This window comes from Aegilops tauschii, chromosome 3, assembly GCF_002575655.3.
Source record: "Aegilops tauschii subsp. strangulata cultivar AL8/78 chromosome 3, Aet v6.0, whole genome shotgun sequence".
NCBI classification, from domain to species: Eukaryota; Viridiplantae; Streptophyta; class Magnoliopsida; order Poales; family Poaceae; genus Aegilops; species Aegilops tauschii.
The window spans coordinates 590,486,408-590,507,246 of record NC_053037.3 but is presented as its reverse complement, the minus strand read 5'-3'; the positions used below and the strand labels follow the sequence as shown (position 1 = coordinate 590,507,246).

General features: G+C 41.2%; 2 protein-coding genes across 2 annotated transcripts; both read right to left on the bottom strand.

The window, feature by feature from the left end:
* Window positions 1–9,951: 9,951 nt before the first annotated feature.
* On the bottom strand, window positions 9,952–12,204 carry LOC141020755 (protein FAR1-RELATED SEQUENCE 5-like). Its single transcript, XM_073495695.1, has 3 exons — window positions 11,217–12,204; window positions 10,603–10,736; window positions 9,952–9,972 (listed from the first exon to the last, which is right to left on the bottom strand). The coding sequence occupies exons 1-3, from the start codon at window positions 12,202–12,204 to the stop codon at window positions 9,952–9,954; spliced, it is 1,143 nt and encodes a 380-aa protein (XP_073351796.1).
* Window positions 12,205–13,047: 843 nt separating this feature from the next.
* Window positions 13,048–16,234, bottom strand: LOC141020754 (B3 domain-containing protein LOC_Os12g40080-like). The gene is made up of 7 exons (XM_073495694.1): window positions 16,181–16,234; window positions 15,735–16,057; window positions 15,248–15,313; window positions 14,099–14,297; window positions 13,703–13,832; window positions 13,164–13,360; window positions 13,048–13,080 (listed from the first exon to the last, which is right to left on the bottom strand). Exons 1-7 carry the CDS (start codon window positions 16,232–16,234, stop codon window positions 13,048–13,050), a joined length of 1,002 nt encoding a protein of 333 aa, XP_073351795.1.
* Between the last annotated feature and the right edge of the window lie 4,605 nt (window positions 16,235–20,839).

Sequence of the window (20,839 nt, the reverse complement as noted above, 5' to 3'; positions counted from 1 at the left end):
TTTTTCAAAAATTTCTTTCATAGACATGTTTGGCACATGTGTGTCACCATGTACAGGAAAATTGGGGTGATTTGGAGGTGGTGGAAAAATTCACCTTTTTTCAAAAACTGGCTTAAGTTAGAACAAATAGTCCCTCCGGAATGCGGGCATTTTTTCGACCACCTCCAAATCACCTCAAATTTGGCACACATGATCTCTTGCACAAACAATGCTAGGTTTCCAAGGATTTGTATTTTTTTGAATTTTTTTGAATTTATAATGCCCTCTAGACTGACTGCTGAAAACATCGGCCTATGCCTCAAGGGGGCATTGTAAAATAATTTTTTTCAAAAATTTATTTCATAGACATGTTTGGCACATGTGTGTCACCATGTACAGGAAAATTGGGGTGATTTGGAGGTGGTGGAAAAATTCACCTTTTTTCAAAAACTGGCTTAAGTTAACCAAATAGTCCCTCCGGAATGCGGGCATTTTTTCGACCACCTCCAAATCACCTCAATTCTGGCACACATGATCTCTTGCACAAACAATGCTAGGTTTCCAAGGTTTAGTATTTTTTTGAATTTTTTTGAATTTATAATGCCCTCTAGACTGACTGCTGAAAACATCGGCCTATGCCTCAAGGGGGCATTGTAAAATAATTTTTTTCAAAAATTTCTTTCATAGAGATGTTTGGCACATGTGTGTCACCATGTACAGGAAAATTGGGGTGATTTGGAGGTGGTGGAAAAATTCACCTTTTTTCAAAAACTGGCTTAAGTTAGACCAAATAGTCCCTCCGGAATGCGGGCATTTTTTCGACCACCTCCAAATCACCTCAAATTTGGCACACATGATCTCTTGCACAAACAATGCTAGGTTTCCAAGGATTTGTATTTTTTTGTATTTTTTTGAATTTATAATGCCCTCTAGACTGACTGCTGAAAACATCGGCCTATGCCTCAAGGGGGCATTGTAAAATAATTTTTTTCAAAAATTTCTTTCATAGACATGTTTGGCACATGTGTGTCACCATGTACAGGAAAATTGGGGTGATTTGGAGGTGGTGGAAAAATTCACCTTTTTTCAAAAACTGGCTTAAGTTAGAACAAATAGTCCCTCCGGAATGCGGGCATTTTTTCGACCACCTCCAAATCACCTCAAATTTGGCACACATGATCTCTTGCACAAACAATGCTAGGTTTCCAAGGATTTGTATTTTTTTGAATTTTTTTGAATTTATAATGCCCTCTAGACTGACTGCTGAAAACATCGGCCTATGCCTCAAGGGGGCATTGTAAAATAATTTTTTTCAAAAATTTCTTTCATAGACATGTTTGGCACATGTGTGTCACCATGTACTGGAAAATTGGGGTGATTTGGAGGTGGTGGAAAAATTCACCTTTTTTCAAAAACTGGCTTAAGTTAGAACAAATAGTCCCTCCGGAATGCGGGCATTTTTTCGACCACCTCCAAATCACCTCAAATTTGGCACACATGATCTCTTGCACAAACAATGCTAGGTTTCCAAGGATTTGAATTTTTTTGAATTTTTTTGAATTTATAATGCCCTCTAGACTGACTGCTGAAAACATCGGCCTATGCCTCAAGGGGGCATTGTAAAATAATTTTTTTCAAAAATTTATTTCATAGACATGTTTGGCACATGTGTGTCACCATGTACAGGAAAATTGGGGTGTTTTGGAGGTGGTGGAAAAATTCACCTTTTTTCAAAAACTGGCTTAAGTTAGACCAAATGGTCCCTCCGGAATGCGGGCATTTTTCGACCACCTCCAAATCACCTAAATTTGGCACACATGATCTCTTGCACAAACAATGCTAGGTTTCCAAGGTTTTGTATTTTTTTGAATTTATAATGCCCTCTAGACTGACTGCTGAAAACATCGGCCTATGCCTCAAGGGGGCATTGTAAAATAATTTTTTTCAAAAATTTCTTTCATAGACATGTTTGGCACATGTGTGTCACCATGTACAGGAAAATTGGGGTGATTTGGAGGTGGTGGAAAAATTCACCTTTTTTCAAAAACTGGCTTAAGTTAGAACAAATAGTCCCTCCGGAATGCGGGCATTTTTTCGACCACCTCCAAATCACCTCAAATTTGGCACACATGATCTCTTGCACAAACAATGCTAGGTTTCCAAGGATTTGTATTTTTTTGAATTTTTTTGAATTTATAATGCCCTCTAGACTGACTGCTGAAAACATCGGCCTATGCCTCAAGGGGGCATTGTAAAATAATTTTTTTCAAAAATTTCTTTCATAGACATGTTTGGCACATGTGTGTCACCATGTACAGGAAAATTGGGGTGATTTGGAGGTGGTGGAAAAATTCACCTTTTTTCAAAAACTGGCTTAAGTTAGAACAAATAGTCCCTCCGGAATGCGGGCATTTTTTCGACCACCTCCAAATCACCTCAAATTTGGCACACATGATCTCTTGCACAAACAATGCTAGGTTTCCAAGGATTTGTATTTTTTTGAATTTTTTTGAATTTATAATGCCCTCTAGACTGACTGCTGAAAACATCGGCCTATGCCTCAAGGGGGCATTGTAAAATAATTTTTTTCAAAAATTTATTTCATAGACATGTTTGGCACATGTGTGTCACCATGTACAGGAAAATTGGGGTGATTTGGAGGTGGTGGAAAAATTCACCTTTTTTCAAAAACTGGCATAAGTTAGACCAAATGGTCCCTCCGGAATGCGGGCATTTTTTCGACCACCTCCAAATCACCTAAATTTGGCACACATGATCTCTTGCACAAACAATGCTAGGTTTCCAAGGTTTTGTATTTTTTTGAATTTATAATGCCCTCTAGACTGACTGCTGAAAACATCGGCCTATGCCTCAAGGGGGCATTGTAAAATAATTTTTTTCAAAAATTTCTTTCATAGACATGTTTGGCACATGTGTGTCACCATGTACAGGAAAATTGGGGTGATTTGGTGGTGGTGGAAAAATTCACCTTTTTTCAAAAACTGGCTTAAGTTAACCAAATGGTCCCTCCGGAATGCGGGCATTTTTTCGACCACCTCCAAATCACCTCAATTCTGGCACACATGATCTCTTGCACAAACAATGCTAGGTTTCCAAGGTTTAGTATTTTTTTGAATTTGTTTGAATTTATAATGCCCTCTAGACTGACTGCTGAAAACATCGGCCTATGCCTCAAGGGGGCATTGTAAAATAATTTTTTTCAAAAATTTCTTTCATAGACATGTTTGGCACATGTGTGTCACCATGTACAGGAAAATTGGGGTGATTTGGAGGTGGTGGAAAAATTCACCTTTTTTCAAAAACTGGCTTAAGTTAAAAGACCAAATGGTCCCTCCGGAATGCGGGCATTTTTTCGACCACCTCCAAATCACCTCAATTCTGGCACACATGATCTCTTGCACAAACAATGCTAGGTTTCCAAGGTTTAGTATTTTTTTGAATTTTTTTGAATTTATAATGCCCTCTAGACTGACTGCTGAAAACATCGGCCTATGCCTCAAGGGGGCATTGTAAAATAATTTTTTTCAAAAATTTCTTTCATAGACATGTTTGGCACATGTGTGTCACCATGTACAGGAAAATTGGGGTGATTTGGAGGTGGTGGAAAAATTCACCTTTTTTCAAAAACTGGCTTAAGTTAGACCAAATGGTCCCTCCGGAATGCGGGCATTTTTTCGACCACCTCCAAATCACCTAAATTTGGCACACATGATCTCTTGCACAAACAATGCTACGTTTCCAAGGTTTTGTATTTTTTTGAATTTATAATGCCCTCTAGACTGACTGCTGAAAACATCGGCCTATGCCTCAAGGGGGCATTGTAAAATAATTTTTTTCAAAAATTTCTTTCATAGACATGTTTGGCACATGTGTGTCACCATGTACAGGAAAATTGGGGTGATTTGGAGGTGGTGGAAAAATTCACCTTTTTTCAAAAACTGGCTTAAGTTAACCAAATGGTCCCTCCGGAATGCGGGCATTTTTTCGACCACCTCCAAATCACCTCAAATTTGGCACACATGATCTCTTGCACAAACAATGCTAGGTTTCCATGGATTTGAATTTTTTTGAATTTATAATGCCCTCTAGACTGACTGCTGAAAACATCGGCCTATGCCTCAAGGGGGCATTGTAAAATAATTTTTTTCAAAAATTTCTTTCATAGACATGTTTGGCACATGTGCGTCACCATTTACAGGAAAATTGGGGTGATTTGGAGGTGGTCGAAAAATTCACCTTTTTTCAAAAACTGGCTTAAGTTAGACCAAGTGGTCCCTCCGGAATGCGGGCATTTTTTCGACCACCTCCAAATCACCTCAATTCTGGCACACATGATCTCTTGCACAAACAATGCTAGGTTTCCAAGGTTTAGTATTTTTTTGAATTTTTTTGAATTTATAATGCCCTCTAGACTGACTGGTGAAAACATCGGTCTATGCCTCAAGGGGGCATTGTAAAATATATTTTTTCAAAACTTTCTTTCATAGACATGTTTGGCACATGTGTGTCACCATGTACAGGAAAATTGGGGTGATTTGGAGGTGGTGGAAAAATTCACCTTTTTTCAAAAACTGGCTTAAGTTAAAAGACCAAATGGTCCCTCCGGAATGCGGGCATTTTTTCGACCACCTCCAAATTGCCTCAATTTTGGCACACAGATCTCTTGCACAAACAATGCTAGGTTTCCAAGGTTTTGAATTTTTTTGAATTTTTTGAATTTATAATGCTCTCTAGACTGACTGCTGAAAACATCGGTCTATGCCTCAAGGGGGCATTGTAAAATACTTTTTTCCAAAAATTTCTTTCATAGACATGTTTGGCACATGTGTGTCACCATGTACAAGAAAATTGGGGTGATTTGGAGGTGGTGGAAAAATTCACCTTTTTTTCAAAAACTGGCTTAAGTTAGACCAAATGGTCCCTCCGGAATGCGGGCATTTTTTCGACCACCTCCAAATCACCTCAAATTTGGCACACATGATCTCTTGCACAAACAATGCTAGGTTTCCAAGGTTTTGTATTTTTTTGAATTTTTTTGAATTTATAATGCCCTCTAGACTGACTGCTGAAAACATCGGTCTATGCCTCAAGGGGGCATTGTAAAATAATTTTTTTCAAAAATTTCTTTCATAGACATGTTTGGCACATGTGTCTCACCATGTACAGGAAAATTAGGGTGATTTGGAGGTGGTGGAAAAATTCACCTTTTTTCCAAAACTGGCTTAAGTTAGATCAAATGGTCCCTCCGGAATGCGGGCATTTTTTCGACCACCTCCAAATCATCTCAATTCTGGCACACATGATCTCTTGCACAAACAATGCTAGGTTTCCAAGGTTTTGTATTTTTTTGAATTTATAATGCCCTCTAGACTTACTGCTGAAAACATCGGCCTATGCCTCAAGGGGGCATTGTAAAATAATTTTTTTCAAAACTTTATTTCATAGACATGTTTGGCACATGTGTGTCACCATTTACAGGAAAATTGGGGTGATTTGGAGGTGGTGGAAAAATTCACCTGTTTTCAAAAACTGGCTTAAGTTAGATCAAATGGTCCCTCCGGAATGCGGGCATTTTTTCGACCACCTCCAAATCACCTCAATTCTGGCACACATGATCTCTTGCACAAACAATGCTAGGTTTCCAAGGTTTTGTATTTTTTTGAATTTTTTTGAATTTATAATGCCCTCTAGACTGACTGCTGAAAACATCGGCCTATGCCTCAAGGGGGCATTGTAAAATAATTTTTTTCAAAAATTTCTTTCATAGACATGTTTGGCACATGTGTGTCACCATTTACAGGAAAATTGGGGTGATTTGGAGGTGGTGGAAAAATTCACCTTTTTTCAAAAACTGGCTTAAGTTAGACCAAGTGGTCCCTCCGGAATGCGGGCATTTTTTCGACCACCTCCAAATCACCTCAATTCTGGCACACATGATCTCTTGCACAAACAATGCTAGGTTTCCAAGGTTTTGTATTTTTTTGAATTTTTTTGAATTTATAATGCCCTCTAGACTGACTGCTGAAAACATCGGTCTATGCCTCAAGGGGGCATTGTAAAATAATTTTTTTCAAAACTTTCTTTCATAGACATGTTTGGCACATGTGTGTCACCATGTACAGGAAAATTGGGGTGATTTGGAGGTGGTGGAAAAATTCACCTTTTTTCAAAAACTGGCTTAAGTTAGACCAAATGGTCCCTCCGGAATGCGGGCATTTTTTCGACCACCTCCAAATCGCCTCAATTTTGGCACACAGATCTCTTGCACAAACAATGCTAGGTTTCCAAGGTTTTGAATTTTTTTTGAATTTTTTGAATTTATAATGCCCTCTAGACTGACTGCTGAAAACATCGGTCTATGCCTCAAGGGGGCATTGTAAAATACTTTTTTCCAAAAATTTCTTTCATAGACATGTTTGGCACATGTGTGTCACCATGTACAAGAAAATTGGGGTGATTTGGAGGTGGTGGAAAAATTCACCTTTTTTCAAAAACTGGCTTAAGTTAGACCAAATAGTCCCTCCGGAATGCGGGCATTTTTTCGACCACCTCCAAATCACCTCAAATTTGGCACACATGATCTCTTGCACAAACAATGCTAGGTTTCCATGGATTTGTATTTTTTTTGAGTTTTTTTGAATTTATAATGCCCTCTAGACTGACTGCTGAAAACATCGGTCTATGCCTCAAGGGGGCATTGTAAAATAATTTTTTTCAAAAATTTCTTTCATAGACATGTTTGGCACATGTGTCTCACCATGTACAGGAAAATTAGGGTGATTTGGAGGTGGTGGAAAAATTCACCTTTTTTCAAAAACTGGCTTAAGTTAGACCAAATGGTCCCTCCGGAATGCGGGCATTTTTTCGACCACCTCCAAATCACCTCAATTCTGGCACACATGATCTCTTGCACAAACAATGCTAGGTTTCCAAGGTTTTGTATTTTTTTGAATTTTTTTGAATTTATAATGCCCTCTAGACTGACTGCTAAAAACATCGGCCTATGCCTCAAGGGGGCATTGTAAAATAGTTTTTTTCAAAAATTTCTTTCATAGACATGTTTGGCACATGTGTGTCACCATTTACAGGAAAATTGGGGTGATTTGGAGGTGGTGGAAAAATTCACCTTTTTTCAAAAACTGTTAGATCAAATGGTCCCTCCGGAATGCGGGCATTTTTTCGACCACCTCCAAATCACCTCAATTCTGGCACACATGATCTCTTGCACAAACAATGCTAGGTTTCCAAGGTTTAGTATTTTTTTGAATTTTTTTGAATTTATAATGCCCTCTAGACTGACTGCTGAAAACATCGGCCTATGCCTCAAGGGGGCATTGTAAAATATATTTTTTCAAAAATTTCTTTCATAGACATGTTTGGCACATGTGTGTCACCATTTACAGGAAAATTGGGGTGATTTGGAGGTGGTCGAAAAATTCACCTTTTTTCAAAAACTGGCTTAAGTTAGACCAAGTGGTCCCTCCGGAATGCGGGCATTTTTTCGACCACCTCCAAATCACCTCAATTCTGGCACACATGATCTCTTGCACAAACAATGCTAGGTTTCCAAGGTTTTGTATTTTTTTGAATTTTTTTGAATTTATAATGCCCTCTAGACTGACTGCTGAAAACATCGGTCTATGCCTCAAGGGGGCATTGTAAAATATATTTTTTCAAAACTTTCTTTCATAGACATGTTTGGCACATGTGTGTCACCATGTACAGGAAAATTGGGGTGATTTGGAGGTGGTGGAAAAATTCACCTTTTTTCAAAAACTGGCTTAAGTGACCAAATGGTCCCTCCGGAATGCGGGCATTTTTTCGACCACCTCCAAATTGCCTCAATTTTGGCACACAGATCTCTTGCACAAACAATGCTAAGTTTCCAAGGTTTTGAATTTTTTTGAATTTTTTGAATTTATAATGCTCTCTAGACTGACTGCTGAAAACATCGGTCTATGCCTCAAGGGGGCATTGTAAAATACTTTTTTCCAAAAATTTCTTTCATAGACATGTTTGGCACATGTGTGTCACCATGTACAAGAAAATTGGGGTGATTTGGAGTTGGTGGAAAAATTCACCTTTTTTCAAAAACTGGCTTAAGTTAGAACAAATAGTCCCTCCGGAATGCGGGCATTTTTTCGACCACCTCCAAATCACCTCAAATTTGGCACACATGATCTCTTGCACAAACAATGCTAGGTTTCCATGGATTTGAATTTTTTTGAATTTTTTTGAATTTATAATGCCCTCTAGACTGACTGCTGAAAACATCGGTCTATGCCTCAAGGGGGCATTGTAAAATAATTTTTTTCAAAAATTTCTTTCATAGACATGTTTGGCACATGTGTCTCACCATGTACAGGAAAATTAGGGTGATTTGGAGGTGGTGGAAAAATTCACCTTTTTTCCAAAACTGGCTTAAGTTAGACCAAATGGTCCCTCCAGAATGCGGGCATTTTTTCGACCACCTCCAAATCATCTCAATTCTGGCACACATGATCTCTTGCACAAACAATGCTAGGTTTCCAAGGTTTTGTATTTTTTTGAATTTTTTTGAATTTATAATGCCCTCTAGACTGACTGCTGAAAACATCGGCCTATGCCTCAAGGGGGCATTGTAAAATATATTTTTTCAAAAATTTCTTTCATAGACATGTTTGGCACATGTGTGTCACCATGTACAGGAAAATTGGGGTGATTTGGAGGTGGTGGAAAAATTCACCTTTTTTCAAAAACTGGCTCAAGTTAAGACCAAGTGGTCCCTCCGGAATGCGGGCATTTTTTCGACCACCTCCAAATCACCTCAATTTTGGCAAACATGATCTCTTGCACAAACAATGCTAGGTCTCCAAGGTTTTGTATTTTTTTGAATTTTTTTGATTTTATAATGCCCTCTAGACTGACTGCTGAAAGCATCGGTCTATGCCTCAAGGGGGCATTGTAAAATAAATTTTTTCAAAAATTTCTTTCATAGACATGTTTGGCACATGTGTGTCACCATGTACAGGAAAATTGGGGTGATTTGGAGGTGGTGGAAAAATTCACCTTTTCTCAAAAACTGGCTTAAGTTAGACCAAATGGTCCCTCCGGAATGCGGGCATTTTTTCGACCACCTCCAAATCACCTCCATTTTGGCACACATGATATCTTGCACAAACAATGCTAGGTTTCCAAGGTTTTGTATTTTTTTGAATTTTTTTGAATTTATAATGCCCTCTAGACTGACTGCTGAAAACATCGGTCTATGCCTAAAGGGGGCATTGTAAAATAAATTTTTCCAAAAATTTCTTTCATAGACATGTTTGGCACATGTGTGTCACCATGTACAAGAAAATTTGGGTGATTTGGAGGAGGTTGTGGGCAATGTCAGTTCGAAAACTCTAGAGATACTTCCTCAACCAATGATGCGACCCAGGGACCTTCATGCAAAAACTAGGCACCTGCATGCAAGAGTCGGGGACCTGCATGTGAATAGTGATTCATCAAGGCCTTGACAGCTGCTGGCACAGCGGCTGCCGCCCGATTTGCATGCAGCGAAGATGAACGTGCATGCAGGTTTCTCAAATATTTCCAAGCACACCCTACTGGGCCCCGCTTATTTAAAAAATACGTCAGTCATTAATGATCTATAAATCAAGAATATGCATGATGATTATGAATATGCGTGCAGAAATACATCACAAAAATTATTCTACTCGAAAATAACAAGTGCTCCATGCTAGCCCTTATTCCTGTTCGAAATACATCATCATTCTTAAAGTTGGACATCAAATGATACACACAGAAAATGAAAGCGAAAGATGTCGAACTAATACAGTAACATGGCAGTACAAACGCACTTCACTAAATTACTGTCACGATGAAATAGAATGTAAAGACCACGTCACACAAAGCTGAATGGCACACGACTTTCTCTGGCTCATCGTCAGTTCATGCTGTATGTAGACATCACAGTTCAGCCTCGAGATCCTACACAGAAGAATAGAATAAATCACATGGACATCAATTATGAGTAAAACACATGCAAAAAATAAATATGAACATATTTCGTACCTCTAGCAATTTAGCGCATTTACGTCGATTGTGACCAGGATTCTTGCAATAGCCACACATATTATGTGATCTTGACTTCTTTGTCTTTGCCTGCAGCCTTTTCTTCGGTGCACCTCGGCCTGGCACATGCACGGGATCCAGAACCTTATCAACTTTCTCCGAGTGCGGCATCAACGGGCCAAACCTAATACTGTTATGCTGAGCATTAGTTGACTCCTTGCTGTCAGCTTGTTCAAAACTTGATTGCTTGCCATGATGTTGTGCTTCCAAAAGCATCTTTAGACGGTGATAGTCCTCATCAGAGTGGCATGCCTTGAAACTTGCGGCGTGACTACAATTCCGCAACTCGCGGTACCTCTGCAGGCTTACCGAATAGTCATACATCTGGTTTTTTCTGGTAGGTGCGTATGCACATTTTGCATTCATAGTCCACCTAGTGGGAACGCAACAACTGGGCAGAATTGTTTGTTTTAAAATCCCCAATATGTAAAAAATGTGGGAACATGGTGTGCCTGCGCATTCCAGCTTACGGCAAGAACAACTCACCCTGTGCAAAAGACCTCCTTGCTCTTCAATGCGCACTCCAAACTTTTTATCCATTCTTTCCTGCTTGGACACAACATAAGTGGAATCTTCTGATCCATCTAGTATCTCTCTCATCTGACATTTGCTGACAGCATCTATGCTCCATAAGACCATCTTAAAGACACTAGGTGTGAAAACTGTTGCGGCGTGTTTCTCAAGCGGCGAAGCATTTTCCTCTGTAAATGGAACGGACTGCAAGGCTTCGACGTCTTGGAGAGCTTCGTTAATCCGTCACGACGCAAGGCAACGCTCATAGTGCTCTAGCATTTCAAACAACGACATCTTACCCTCAAGATGCGTATGTAGCACAGAGTTCAAGCTCTCACTCCTCTGATTGCTGCTCAATCCTAGGAAACAACGCCCCTCAAGATATGGAGCACACCACAACTTTCTCATCTGATACATCTGATGCAGCCAAGACTCCTCACTGGTTACTTTATTGCGTTGTAAGAATTGTATCCATTTTATCTCATGCTCTTCAATGAAAGAAGTATCATAAATGAAAGATCTGAATTCCTCCTTTACGTCGTCATCATGCAGATGGCGTACAATGTTCTGCTGAATGTGCCATATACATAGTCTATGGTTTGAGTCTGGCCAGACCACCCTGATTGCTCTCTGCATTGCAAGGTCCCCATCTGTGATCACAGATATCGGATGCTTCTGTGCCATGCAATCAGAAAAGGTCCGCAACATCCACTCGTATGCCTGGCTTGTTTCATGAGAAATTATACCACAGCCAAAAATAACAGTGCTGCGGTGGTGATTCAACCCCACAAACGGCACGAATGGCAGATTGTATTTGTTGGTTCTGTATGTGCTATCGAAAACAATGACGTCTCCGAAAGCCTCGTAGTCAAGTCGCGATTGACTATCAGCCCAGAACAGTCCCTTCAGATGGCCATGCTCGTCTACCAAGTACTTGAAGAAAAAATCCACATCTCGCTCTCGCCTCGCCATCATGTGCATGATCACCGTATTAGCATCACCGGCACTGATTGTCTCCTGCTTATTAGCATGGCAGAAATTATAAATGTCCCTCTTTATGCATCCAACCTTATCAAATCCACCGTATTGAAAGCACAAAATATCCATAATACGGTATTTGCGGATCCCACATTTTTCCATGTCCGCAATGTCCGCTTTCTGCTCATCGCTAATTCGTCTGTGCGAACGCAGCAGACAAGAAAGATCCCGTGGGGCTAGAGGATGGCTGTGCTCATCGATGAAATCCTTGACAAACCACCGACCGGTTTCCTCCTGTCTCGTAATGACCAATTTAGCATTACACCCAACACGAGTTAAACTTCGTGGCCTCCTCTTTCTATCTTCCATCTTTCTTTTCATGTGCTTCTCTTCGTGAAACCCTTCACGACTACACACAATTTTCCTTAAAATTATGTATTTGTTGGATCCATCCCACTCAACGTAGCTTTTCCTCACACTAAAACCTTTTTCAAGAGCATATTTGTTGTAGAATTCATAGCCTTCAGCCTCACTATCAAACATCTTGCTGACAACATTTAGATACTCAAACATACTCTCATCACTTGCATACGCCATGTCTTCCTGCATATGACATGTGAGGGAAACCAATCATCAACATCTTTCTGTTTATCAATGTTGCAGGTGTAAAATAGCTCATAGGCAAAGACAAGTGCATGGAAAAGACTTTGCTCGTTTGACATGTGAGGGAAACCAATCATCAACGCCCAAGTTTAATTCCCCGCAAGATCGGACGGCTAATAAAAATCAGACATGATCAGAGATGTAAGTACTGCTAAATTGAATTGCATGCACTAGGGAAACCTAAATCGATGATGACTAAACAAATCTAAGTAGGAAGTGCAGGCTACGAATCAAAGTAAGTTGAGATTCAGGCGATTCATACCTTAAGATGCAAGTCCGGAAGCGATGGGATCAGTGGGGGGCTTTCTCCTATACTGCCGCCGCCGTCGCCACCGACACTGCCGCCGCAGATGTCACGCCTTATTCTTCTTCCTGCCGCAGACCACGTCTTTTATAGTGAAGGGGGCCAGGAGGAGGACGAGAACGACGCCGACGACGGTGAATTGGTTCCTCTCGCCGGGCTCGTCGGACAGAAGGAAGAGGACGAGAAGGAGGACTTGACCGAGCTACTAGATCTAGACGTGGTTCTGGTCGAGAAGGAGGACTTGACCGAGCTACTAGATCTAGACGTGGTTCTGGTCGTGGACGTGATCGGTTGAATTTTTTTTTTACCCTGGACCATTATGCCCTTCTCTGATTAAACTAATTAAGTTAATTCATTTTTAATCCCCCACCAGATCGGACGGCTAATAAAAATCGAAGGGGTAAGTACTTGAAAGTACTCCCAGTACCGCCCCAATCACCATAAAAGGGATCAAAACCAAAATACTGACTTCCCTAAACAGTATGATAACAAGAAAATGTACGTAGCTACAGAATATTAGCAAAATAGAGGCAAAGGAGAGAAATGACAATGTGGGAGAAACAGAACACAGATTGTAAAACTAACATACCAGAGTAGCCCGGTTTGCGCTGCTTTTCTTCATCTGTACAACAAGAACGGGGATTTCAGGTCGAATTTTATCTATAAGTGCATCTATTTTTGCCCCCTGTGCTACTGTATGATCACATTTCCCTGATAAGACATAATCCTTCGAGAGGGTCTGAACATCATCCAACTCCATAGCCTCATCTACAGGTGAATTTTCTTCTGCAGTAAAGAAAATCAAGAGTAAGAGAGCAAAGGGTAAGTGGGGAACTGATTTAACTTAAGAACAAACTTAACCTGAAAATTCTTTAGAAGTATAAGACACTGCAGGAGTACTTGCTGATTTATAATTATGGGATGAGCCTTCCTTCAGGCATCCATATGAATCTGGTCCTTCGCCTGCTGGCGACTGAGTAGTGCCATCAACGCTCGCTTTGTGAAGAATATGCACTTTCACTATGAATCTTCTCTCCTTAACATTTGTCATTGGTTGGAAGAGGCAGATATCACCCTCTCTAACATGATTGTCACAGGCAAAGTTGCCCAAATAGAGGTTGCACCGACCTGCACCAGACACGCCGGATGGCCTGATGCGGAATGTGCTTTTCCAATCCTTGTTCTTCCCAGGCGGCTGGAGTATGACAATTGTATCTTCATGTGGAAAGTGCTCGACTGCATAGTTCTTCTGTATTACCTAATTGAAAAAAGGAACAGAATGTGATTGTGATACTGTTAAGCATGTTATATCTGATAGCTTAAGTAGTAAAGAGTTAAGAAGCTAAGACTGTCACTATGAATCTTCTCTGCTTGTTATATCTGATATGCACTTCATAACAAACATATCCTTCTGAGTTTAGAGTTAGAGCCAAAACGCTGACTGACTTAAATAACAAGATAATGTGTGTAGATAAAGACAGTGAGCAATTTTCATACAAAATGCAGATGGTAAAATTTACATACCAGATTAGCATGCTGTTTTGCGTTTGACTTCTTCATCTGTAAAACTAGCACTGTGATTTTAGGTTGAATTTTCTCTATAAGCACATCTATTTTCACCTTCTGTGCTTTTGTAAGATAGCATTGCACTGATAAGAGATAGTTATTCGAAAGCATCTGTATATTAGCTGAGTCCACAGGATCTTCTGCTGTAAAAATGTTTCTACAGTAAGAAACACATGTGCTGGAGGGTAACTGAATAATCTGAGTAAACAACTTAACCTGACAATTCCTCGGAAGAAAAAGATCTTCCCTTCTGGCTTCCATCTGAATCGCATGGATTACTCATCTGGGATATGCCCTGTAAAACCAATCATATATTATATCAGGTGGCATTATTCAAAGGTGTTTGCACAACTACTTTGATACCCTGAAATTATTCAAGATCAGTATGATGCCCTCTTCCAAATGCAAAAGTAAAGGTCATGCCATTTGTGTTCAAAATGATGCCCTAAAACCTTTTGGTGGGATTTGATCATATGCCCACTTTAGTTTGTAAGTCGATCTTAACCCATTTTCCAATAGACTTGATAAATCTTAAGAAACTTGACTTACAACAAACGTAGAACTTCAATTAATTTGGAACTGAGAGATTAATTGAAAATTCTGCAATGTACTCAAAGCATGTATGTTGGATGTCTGCCAGTGAAAGTTAAGCAACTGGCAATTATGTGCCCCCTGGATATACGCAACATTGATGGTTTAGGCATCTACATATGCACTGCTATATGATTCCTATTCAAGGAAAAAAATAGCGAGCTACAACAAAATAGCGCCAGCCTCAAAATACGCTATAGCATGCTATATTGCGCTACAGCGTGTTATTAGCGAGGCGTTGTACACTGATTTATTTAGCGAGCCAATTCTCAGCATAGTATAGCGTGCTATTAGCGTTGCTATAGCGCGCTGTTATTTTCAATGTTCCTATTGGATCATTAGGTGTTTATAAAAAAATTATATAATTCAGGCATCTAATCTAACATCTAAGCTGTGCATCAGAGCTTGATTTGACCGCATATATACACTGAAACACTTCATCCTTGATCTGGGCAGAAGCACCAATTGGACAGTGCACAACTAGCAAAAGGTGAATACTGTACAGAACTGGGTTACCTGCGCCCCGTCTTCTTCTTCTCCCCCTGTGTGCGGTGGCACTTCCCCTTCCCCCTCTGCTCCCGGCTGTGCGAGAGGTCGAAACATAAACATGATGAGAAAACATGCAAATTTGCAATAGTAATACAGTTTTTTAATGTGGGAAACTAGGCAAAGGATTCAAAACTGATTTAAGTAACTGAAAATGGCATGTAATCATGAATGCAAAGAAAAAGAGGCAAGAAGATCCATGTCAAACTGAAGTGGGGTAGATGGTCCAAGGGGGAAAACTCTGTCCATTGCGGAAAAAGAACTTTCATGAATATGGCTAGAAAGAGATAAAATCAACACTACAGAATTGAAGAAGAGAAGACGCATGACTAAATTTCAAGCAAAGAGTGGAACATGGCATAAGAAGCTTACCAAGGTGTTGCCACGGTCGCTGCTGCTCCTTCGGCCTGGCGAAATGCAGAAATTTCTTCAACTTATTCTTAGAAGCTACAACTACCGTATTGAGAGGAAGGCAAAGAAGAGCAAGCAGAGCCAGATACTGGCATTGTTGTCGTGCTGGTAGTGCCTGCGGCACATGCTCCCGTCGCACACCTTCACAGTGAGCACAGCATGGCCATCGTAGCTTAAGACGAGAAAGTGACCGAGCCGCATGTCATGAGCGTGGGCGAACTGCTCCCATCCGTGCCCCAGGTACATGTGGCCATCGGCGTCGGTAACTACTTCCACGTCCCACAAAGGACGACGGCGCCCGTCCTCCCGCAGCTTCACTTCCCGATGCTCACAGCCGTCGAGTACCTTGGTGAACTTGCCTGGCAGCCTCTGCGATGAGGATTAAGCAGTGGTTGAAAAGCATTGTTGAACCAACCAAACAAACTAATGACCAAAGCTCAAAGCGTAGAAATAGAATGTAGATGAAACAGAAACTGAGAGATTGTGCCATACCAGTTTCTTCAAGAAATTTGGGAGTAGGATGATGAAGAACTCGAGTTCTTCCATTGCACGGTAGGAGTAGGATGAAATGTAGCAGGAACGCAGAATGTCCTTCCAAAGCTTCTCTTACGAAGGGAGGTGCGAACTGAAAGGCAAAGAGACAGGCCGAGGCTAGTCATTTATGAAGGGAGTAACTCTTACGGTCTTACCTGTGTGTTGCTGTTTTCCAAATTCCAATTTAAAATTTCCTTTCTCCATAGAGCATTTTTATATTGCAAGACTTTAACATCATCTAGACCTTCTTGTATTAATATAAGAAGGGTTTACTCCCAAGGGCATTTGAATAATACAAGAGAAGTGCAGAGGGGGTTCAAATGGTATACAAGAGAAGTCGAGAGAGTACACATGGATCCCTTTTGTTTTCCTAATGACGGAATACAGGAGGGATTTACGTGGTGTTGAGGTAACTCTAGAAGATTCCCTAAAAGCACACAGTCCTTTAGAATTACCATTTTGAAGGTGGGTTGGGCATTGAAAACCTCGAAATCAGAAACTAAGTGACTACTGAGCAAATGAGCTTATAAGTTGCATATTGAGATAGTTCTTTGGCAAAAACTTGTTGCATGGCAAATACCTATATTCTGAAAGGATATCCCAAGTAGATGCAAAGCCTACTGATTCGCCGTTTTGGAAGTGCTTGATGAAGGTCATGTCTTCCTTTTTTTAAATAGAGGTTACTTTATGGTTGGTGATGGTACCAATCGACGAGTTTTTTAGAAGATACTCCATTAGCTCTACAATACCTGACCCTTTATTATGTTGCGATCATGAAGCAGGCATCGATGACCTTAATTCCTGGGGCTAGCTCATTGAATATTAAAATCTGTAGGGCTTTCCTTGGTGTTAAATGGACTATGTGGATCCATTTGATTAGTAGGTTGATGCTGATCAATCTAACTCAAGATGCCACATTCGTTCAAATGAAGATTGAATACCAATGGTGTCTTCACTGTGAAGTCTATGTTTGTGGATCTCATGAATTCTTGACCTATTTTGTAGGAAGCATATCTAAGAACAAAAATCCCTTCCAGAATTTAAGTTTTGATGTGGTTCTTGTGGAGGGGTAGTTCTTACCAAAGATAATCTTGCAAAACTTAATTGACAGGGTAGCAAAAATTGTTGATTTGTGATCAAGAGGAAACAAAATCATCGTTTATGCCCATCATGCCCGTTAACTATCCATATTTGGCACACAAGTCATGTTACTTACAATTTATCCCCAGCAACAAGTATACCAAATTTCTTTGGGAACTAGTTGGGTGGTATTCATCAAAAAGTAAAGGTCCAAATCCATGTGGTGGTTTGTGCCATTCTTTGGGCAATTTGGAATTGCCGGAATGAGTGTGTTTCTAAAAGATCATCTGTTCCTAATTTTCTGCAGGCTATCTTCAAATGTCTTCAAATCTACGGTGTCCATCCATACGTGGTCATTACTGCAACGTGTGGACATGCGGGCGCGTACGACCTTTGGGTCAACCATCGGAAGTCGGTTCCATGGGTTTGTTCAACCAGTTTGTCAGGCAAGCCAATAATAGATTACGTGGATGAGATATGTAATCCCGTTATAGACCGGATGTGGTCTTGTTTTATTTACTTCTTTTTGTACTCAGTGACCGTCGGTGTCAAAACTGGCAGATCTCGGGTAGGGGGTCCCAAGCTGCGTGTCTTAGGATCAATGGTAACATGGACACGGGATTTTTTACGCAGCTTCGGGCTCTCTCGAAGAGATAATACCCTACATGCTGCTTTTGATTGTATTCGATGCGTATGATTACAAAGTTGATCTACCTCGAGATCATATGTTGTGGTCTAAATCCTAGAGGTATGATGAGTAATGCCATGATGCTCTATCGACTAGCCTGGCCTCGGCTTATATAATGCACCAGAGGCCTAGGATAATAAGAGTCCTAGTCGAATACGCCGGTGGAGAGGAGTCCTTGTCTTGATCACCAAGTCTTGTGGAATCTTCCTCGTGTATATATCAGCTGTCCGAACTGGCCCATAAGCAAACGGCCATGGGGGTCCTCGGCCCAATCCAACTGATCGGGTGATGGCGTGATGAGTACCCCCTAGTCCAGGACACCGTTAGTAGCCCCCTGAACCAGTCTTCAAGTTGGGGACGCTCCTCGATTCTTCCGAACTGTTCTTCATCTTCGGTCGTCGGTCTTGAAAACTGGTTCAACAAATCATCTCATCTTCGATCTTGAGGATCGCCAAAGTGAATCCGAAGAGCTTACACGTCGGGTATCCGAGGAGCCCCTTTAAGTTCTCGGCCTTTATCAATGCCTTGTTATTATTTTTTACGCCATACCTCAGGTTTGAAGTTGTTCCTGTGCGGCGGTGTCCTCTTGCATCCGAGCTCCAACGCTGGACTGCATTCGAGATATCTTTTGCAGCCGAGCACCAACGCCGGATTATATCCGAGCTCCAACACTGGACTATATCCGAGGTGTCATAGATCACCTTGGCTTGTAAAAGTTTGAAGGAGGTTATCCGAGTTTAACGCTGAAAAGTTCTCCATGGAACGAGCCATTCGAATCCGAGCTTTATGCCGGACCACTTTCGAGCTCCAACGATGGTCAGCGTCTGAGGTGTCGTAAACTACCTCGGTCTTTTAAAAGATTGAATGAATTCAGCCGAGCTTAATGCCGGAAATGCCCTCTATGGAGCCAGTCACTGGCGCCCAAGCTTTTTGCCGGACTGCTTCCGAGGTGGTGCACCACCGCGACTGCGGGCTGATTTTTTTGTGAATATTTTTGATTGGTGCAATTTATTCTCTGCCGAGATATATAGCCAGTATATGTATATCCAGTAGCCCTCAAGGTGTGTGTCGGTCTAAAATCCGAGATGCACCTGAAGGAAAACATAAAACTGTTGATCCTAGTAGCCCCTGAGATTCAGGTCGAGGATCAACTCCTAGCTCGACAACATACATAGGAATAGAAATGCAGTGTAATATATTAGAGGTAATAGTGATCGGCGGACGGGCCCCTGAGAGAAGGCCGTGAGAAGTCGCCGTGATATATTAGCTTAATGTCGGATAAGTCCCAGAGGGTACTTATTGTTGTCCGAAGACGCGCTTGTCCATAGTTCGGCCATGCCGAACACTGAGCACTTTGAATTTTCTGCATTGAATAGACAATGCAGTAGCCCCCGAGCCACCGGTCGGGTGGCAACACCAGATCAGGGGATCGATGTGCCCCTTTAATATTTATAAATAATGAGCACGAAGCCCAGTAGCCCAATGTGGGCACGGGTGGCCGAATTAAAGATCGATACCCGTTTGACAGAAAAATTTGCTGTGTTTAACACAAACTTCTCGGAAAGAGAATAAAGATCTCTTAAAGGAGCTTAGAGCTGGTCGAAATCCGAACTCGCCAAGGTAGGCCCCAAGGGGTTTAAAAGATGGATTGCAGTAAATGGATTTTACTCGCAATTTTTATGTGCAATGATTCTATGTATCCAAGTACTTTACATCATGAATGTTCGGATCCGCATTGTACAACACCTTGTTGACCGACCATCGGCTTCAACCTCCTCAGTCAGTGGCCCGGGAGTGTTTGTCCTACTTTATAAAGCCTTTAAGGGCAAAGGTTTACGAAAAACAAGGCAATCCGGCCATATGGTTTTATAAACAAAGGTATGCGGAGAGAATGTTATATTACTATTTGATGTAAGAAACATCTCGCAAAGAAAATAATCCTGCTATCGGTTCCTTTCTTTGGGTTGTCATGCCGACCATGATCATGAAACCTCAAGTCCGATCGATGCAGGAGAAAAAAATATTGAGGATTTAGTTCGGGGTAAGTTCCCGATCTCTGTGGCTTTTAATGGACCAAAATTTTCACTTCCGTCGTTGCCGACCAATTATATTCTTTAAGATGGATAGCTTTTGGCTTCTCCCAGTCTGAGGTACTAACACGGATGACCCGGAAGTAACAATCACAGAGGTGCTCCCTTTACCTCCTAGCCGAACAATCGGGAACGTAGGGGTAATCACAGGAGCCAGGCAACCCAGCTTGGCCGAAATCTTAAGTCAAATTGATGCATATTTATGGCTTTATAACGATGATTACGGAAGGCGGCCCTTGTATATTAAATACAAATGCCGATGATATGTTTATTTTGACTCCGTTGCGACCGTTTATCAGTTGAAAGTGGCCCATCGTCGGCTTCCACCCCCTTGTAGATGCTACGCAGGGTGTTTCCGCAATAACAAACAACCCTTAGCCGACGTACGTCTCGATGCCCGAAGGCGGTTGTGTTAGAGGAAACGAGGCAATCAGATATGCGGGCTTTATAACTTTCACTTAGTCATAGGAGCTTAAAGTTGGGAGGCCAGCTACTAGCCCCTGGTTAGTGTTCGGCGACAGCCGAGGTCAAGCCGTAAACACTTCGGCCAATGTTATGAACGGCACGTCATTTAACACAGTCATCGGATCGCTGACTAGTTTACGCTTATTGTGACAGTCAGTTTTCGGCTTTCTCCACTGAGGTGCTTAACCATGCGAGCTGGAAGCACAATCGCAGTGGTTCTCCCTTTGCACACCTAGCCAAACAAAGCGGAACGTAGGAGGCAAGCACAGGAACCGGGCAACCCAACTATTGACC

Bases quoted from the DNA above. Each gene is read 5' to 3' on its own strand.
- LOC141020755 (XM_073495695.1), bottom strand. From the start codon at position 12,204: ATGGCGTATGCAAGTGATGAGAGTATGTTTGAGTATCTAAATGTTGTC. The intron at 10,737-11,216 runs GTATATGGCACA...TATGGAGCATAG, and splicing joins AGACTCAAACCATAGACTAT to ATGCTGTCAGCAAATGTCAG. The intron at 9,973-10,602 runs GTGAGTTGTTCT...TCTTCTGTGTAG, and splicing joins AAGGAGGTCTTTTGCACAGG to GATCTCGAGGCTGAACTGTG.
- LOC141020754 (XM_073495694.1), bottom strand. From the start codon at position 16,234: ATGGAAGAACTCGAGTTCTTCATCATCCTACTCCCAAATTTCTTGAAG. The intron at 15,314-15,734 runs GTAGTTGTAGCT...CCTCTCGCACAG, and splicing joins TTTGCCTTCCTCTCAATACG to CCGGGAGCAGAGGGGGAAGG. The intron at 13,833-14,098 runs GTATGTAAATTT...TTTTTCAATTAG, and splicing joins CAAAACAGCATGCTAATCTG to GTAATACAGAAGAACTATGC.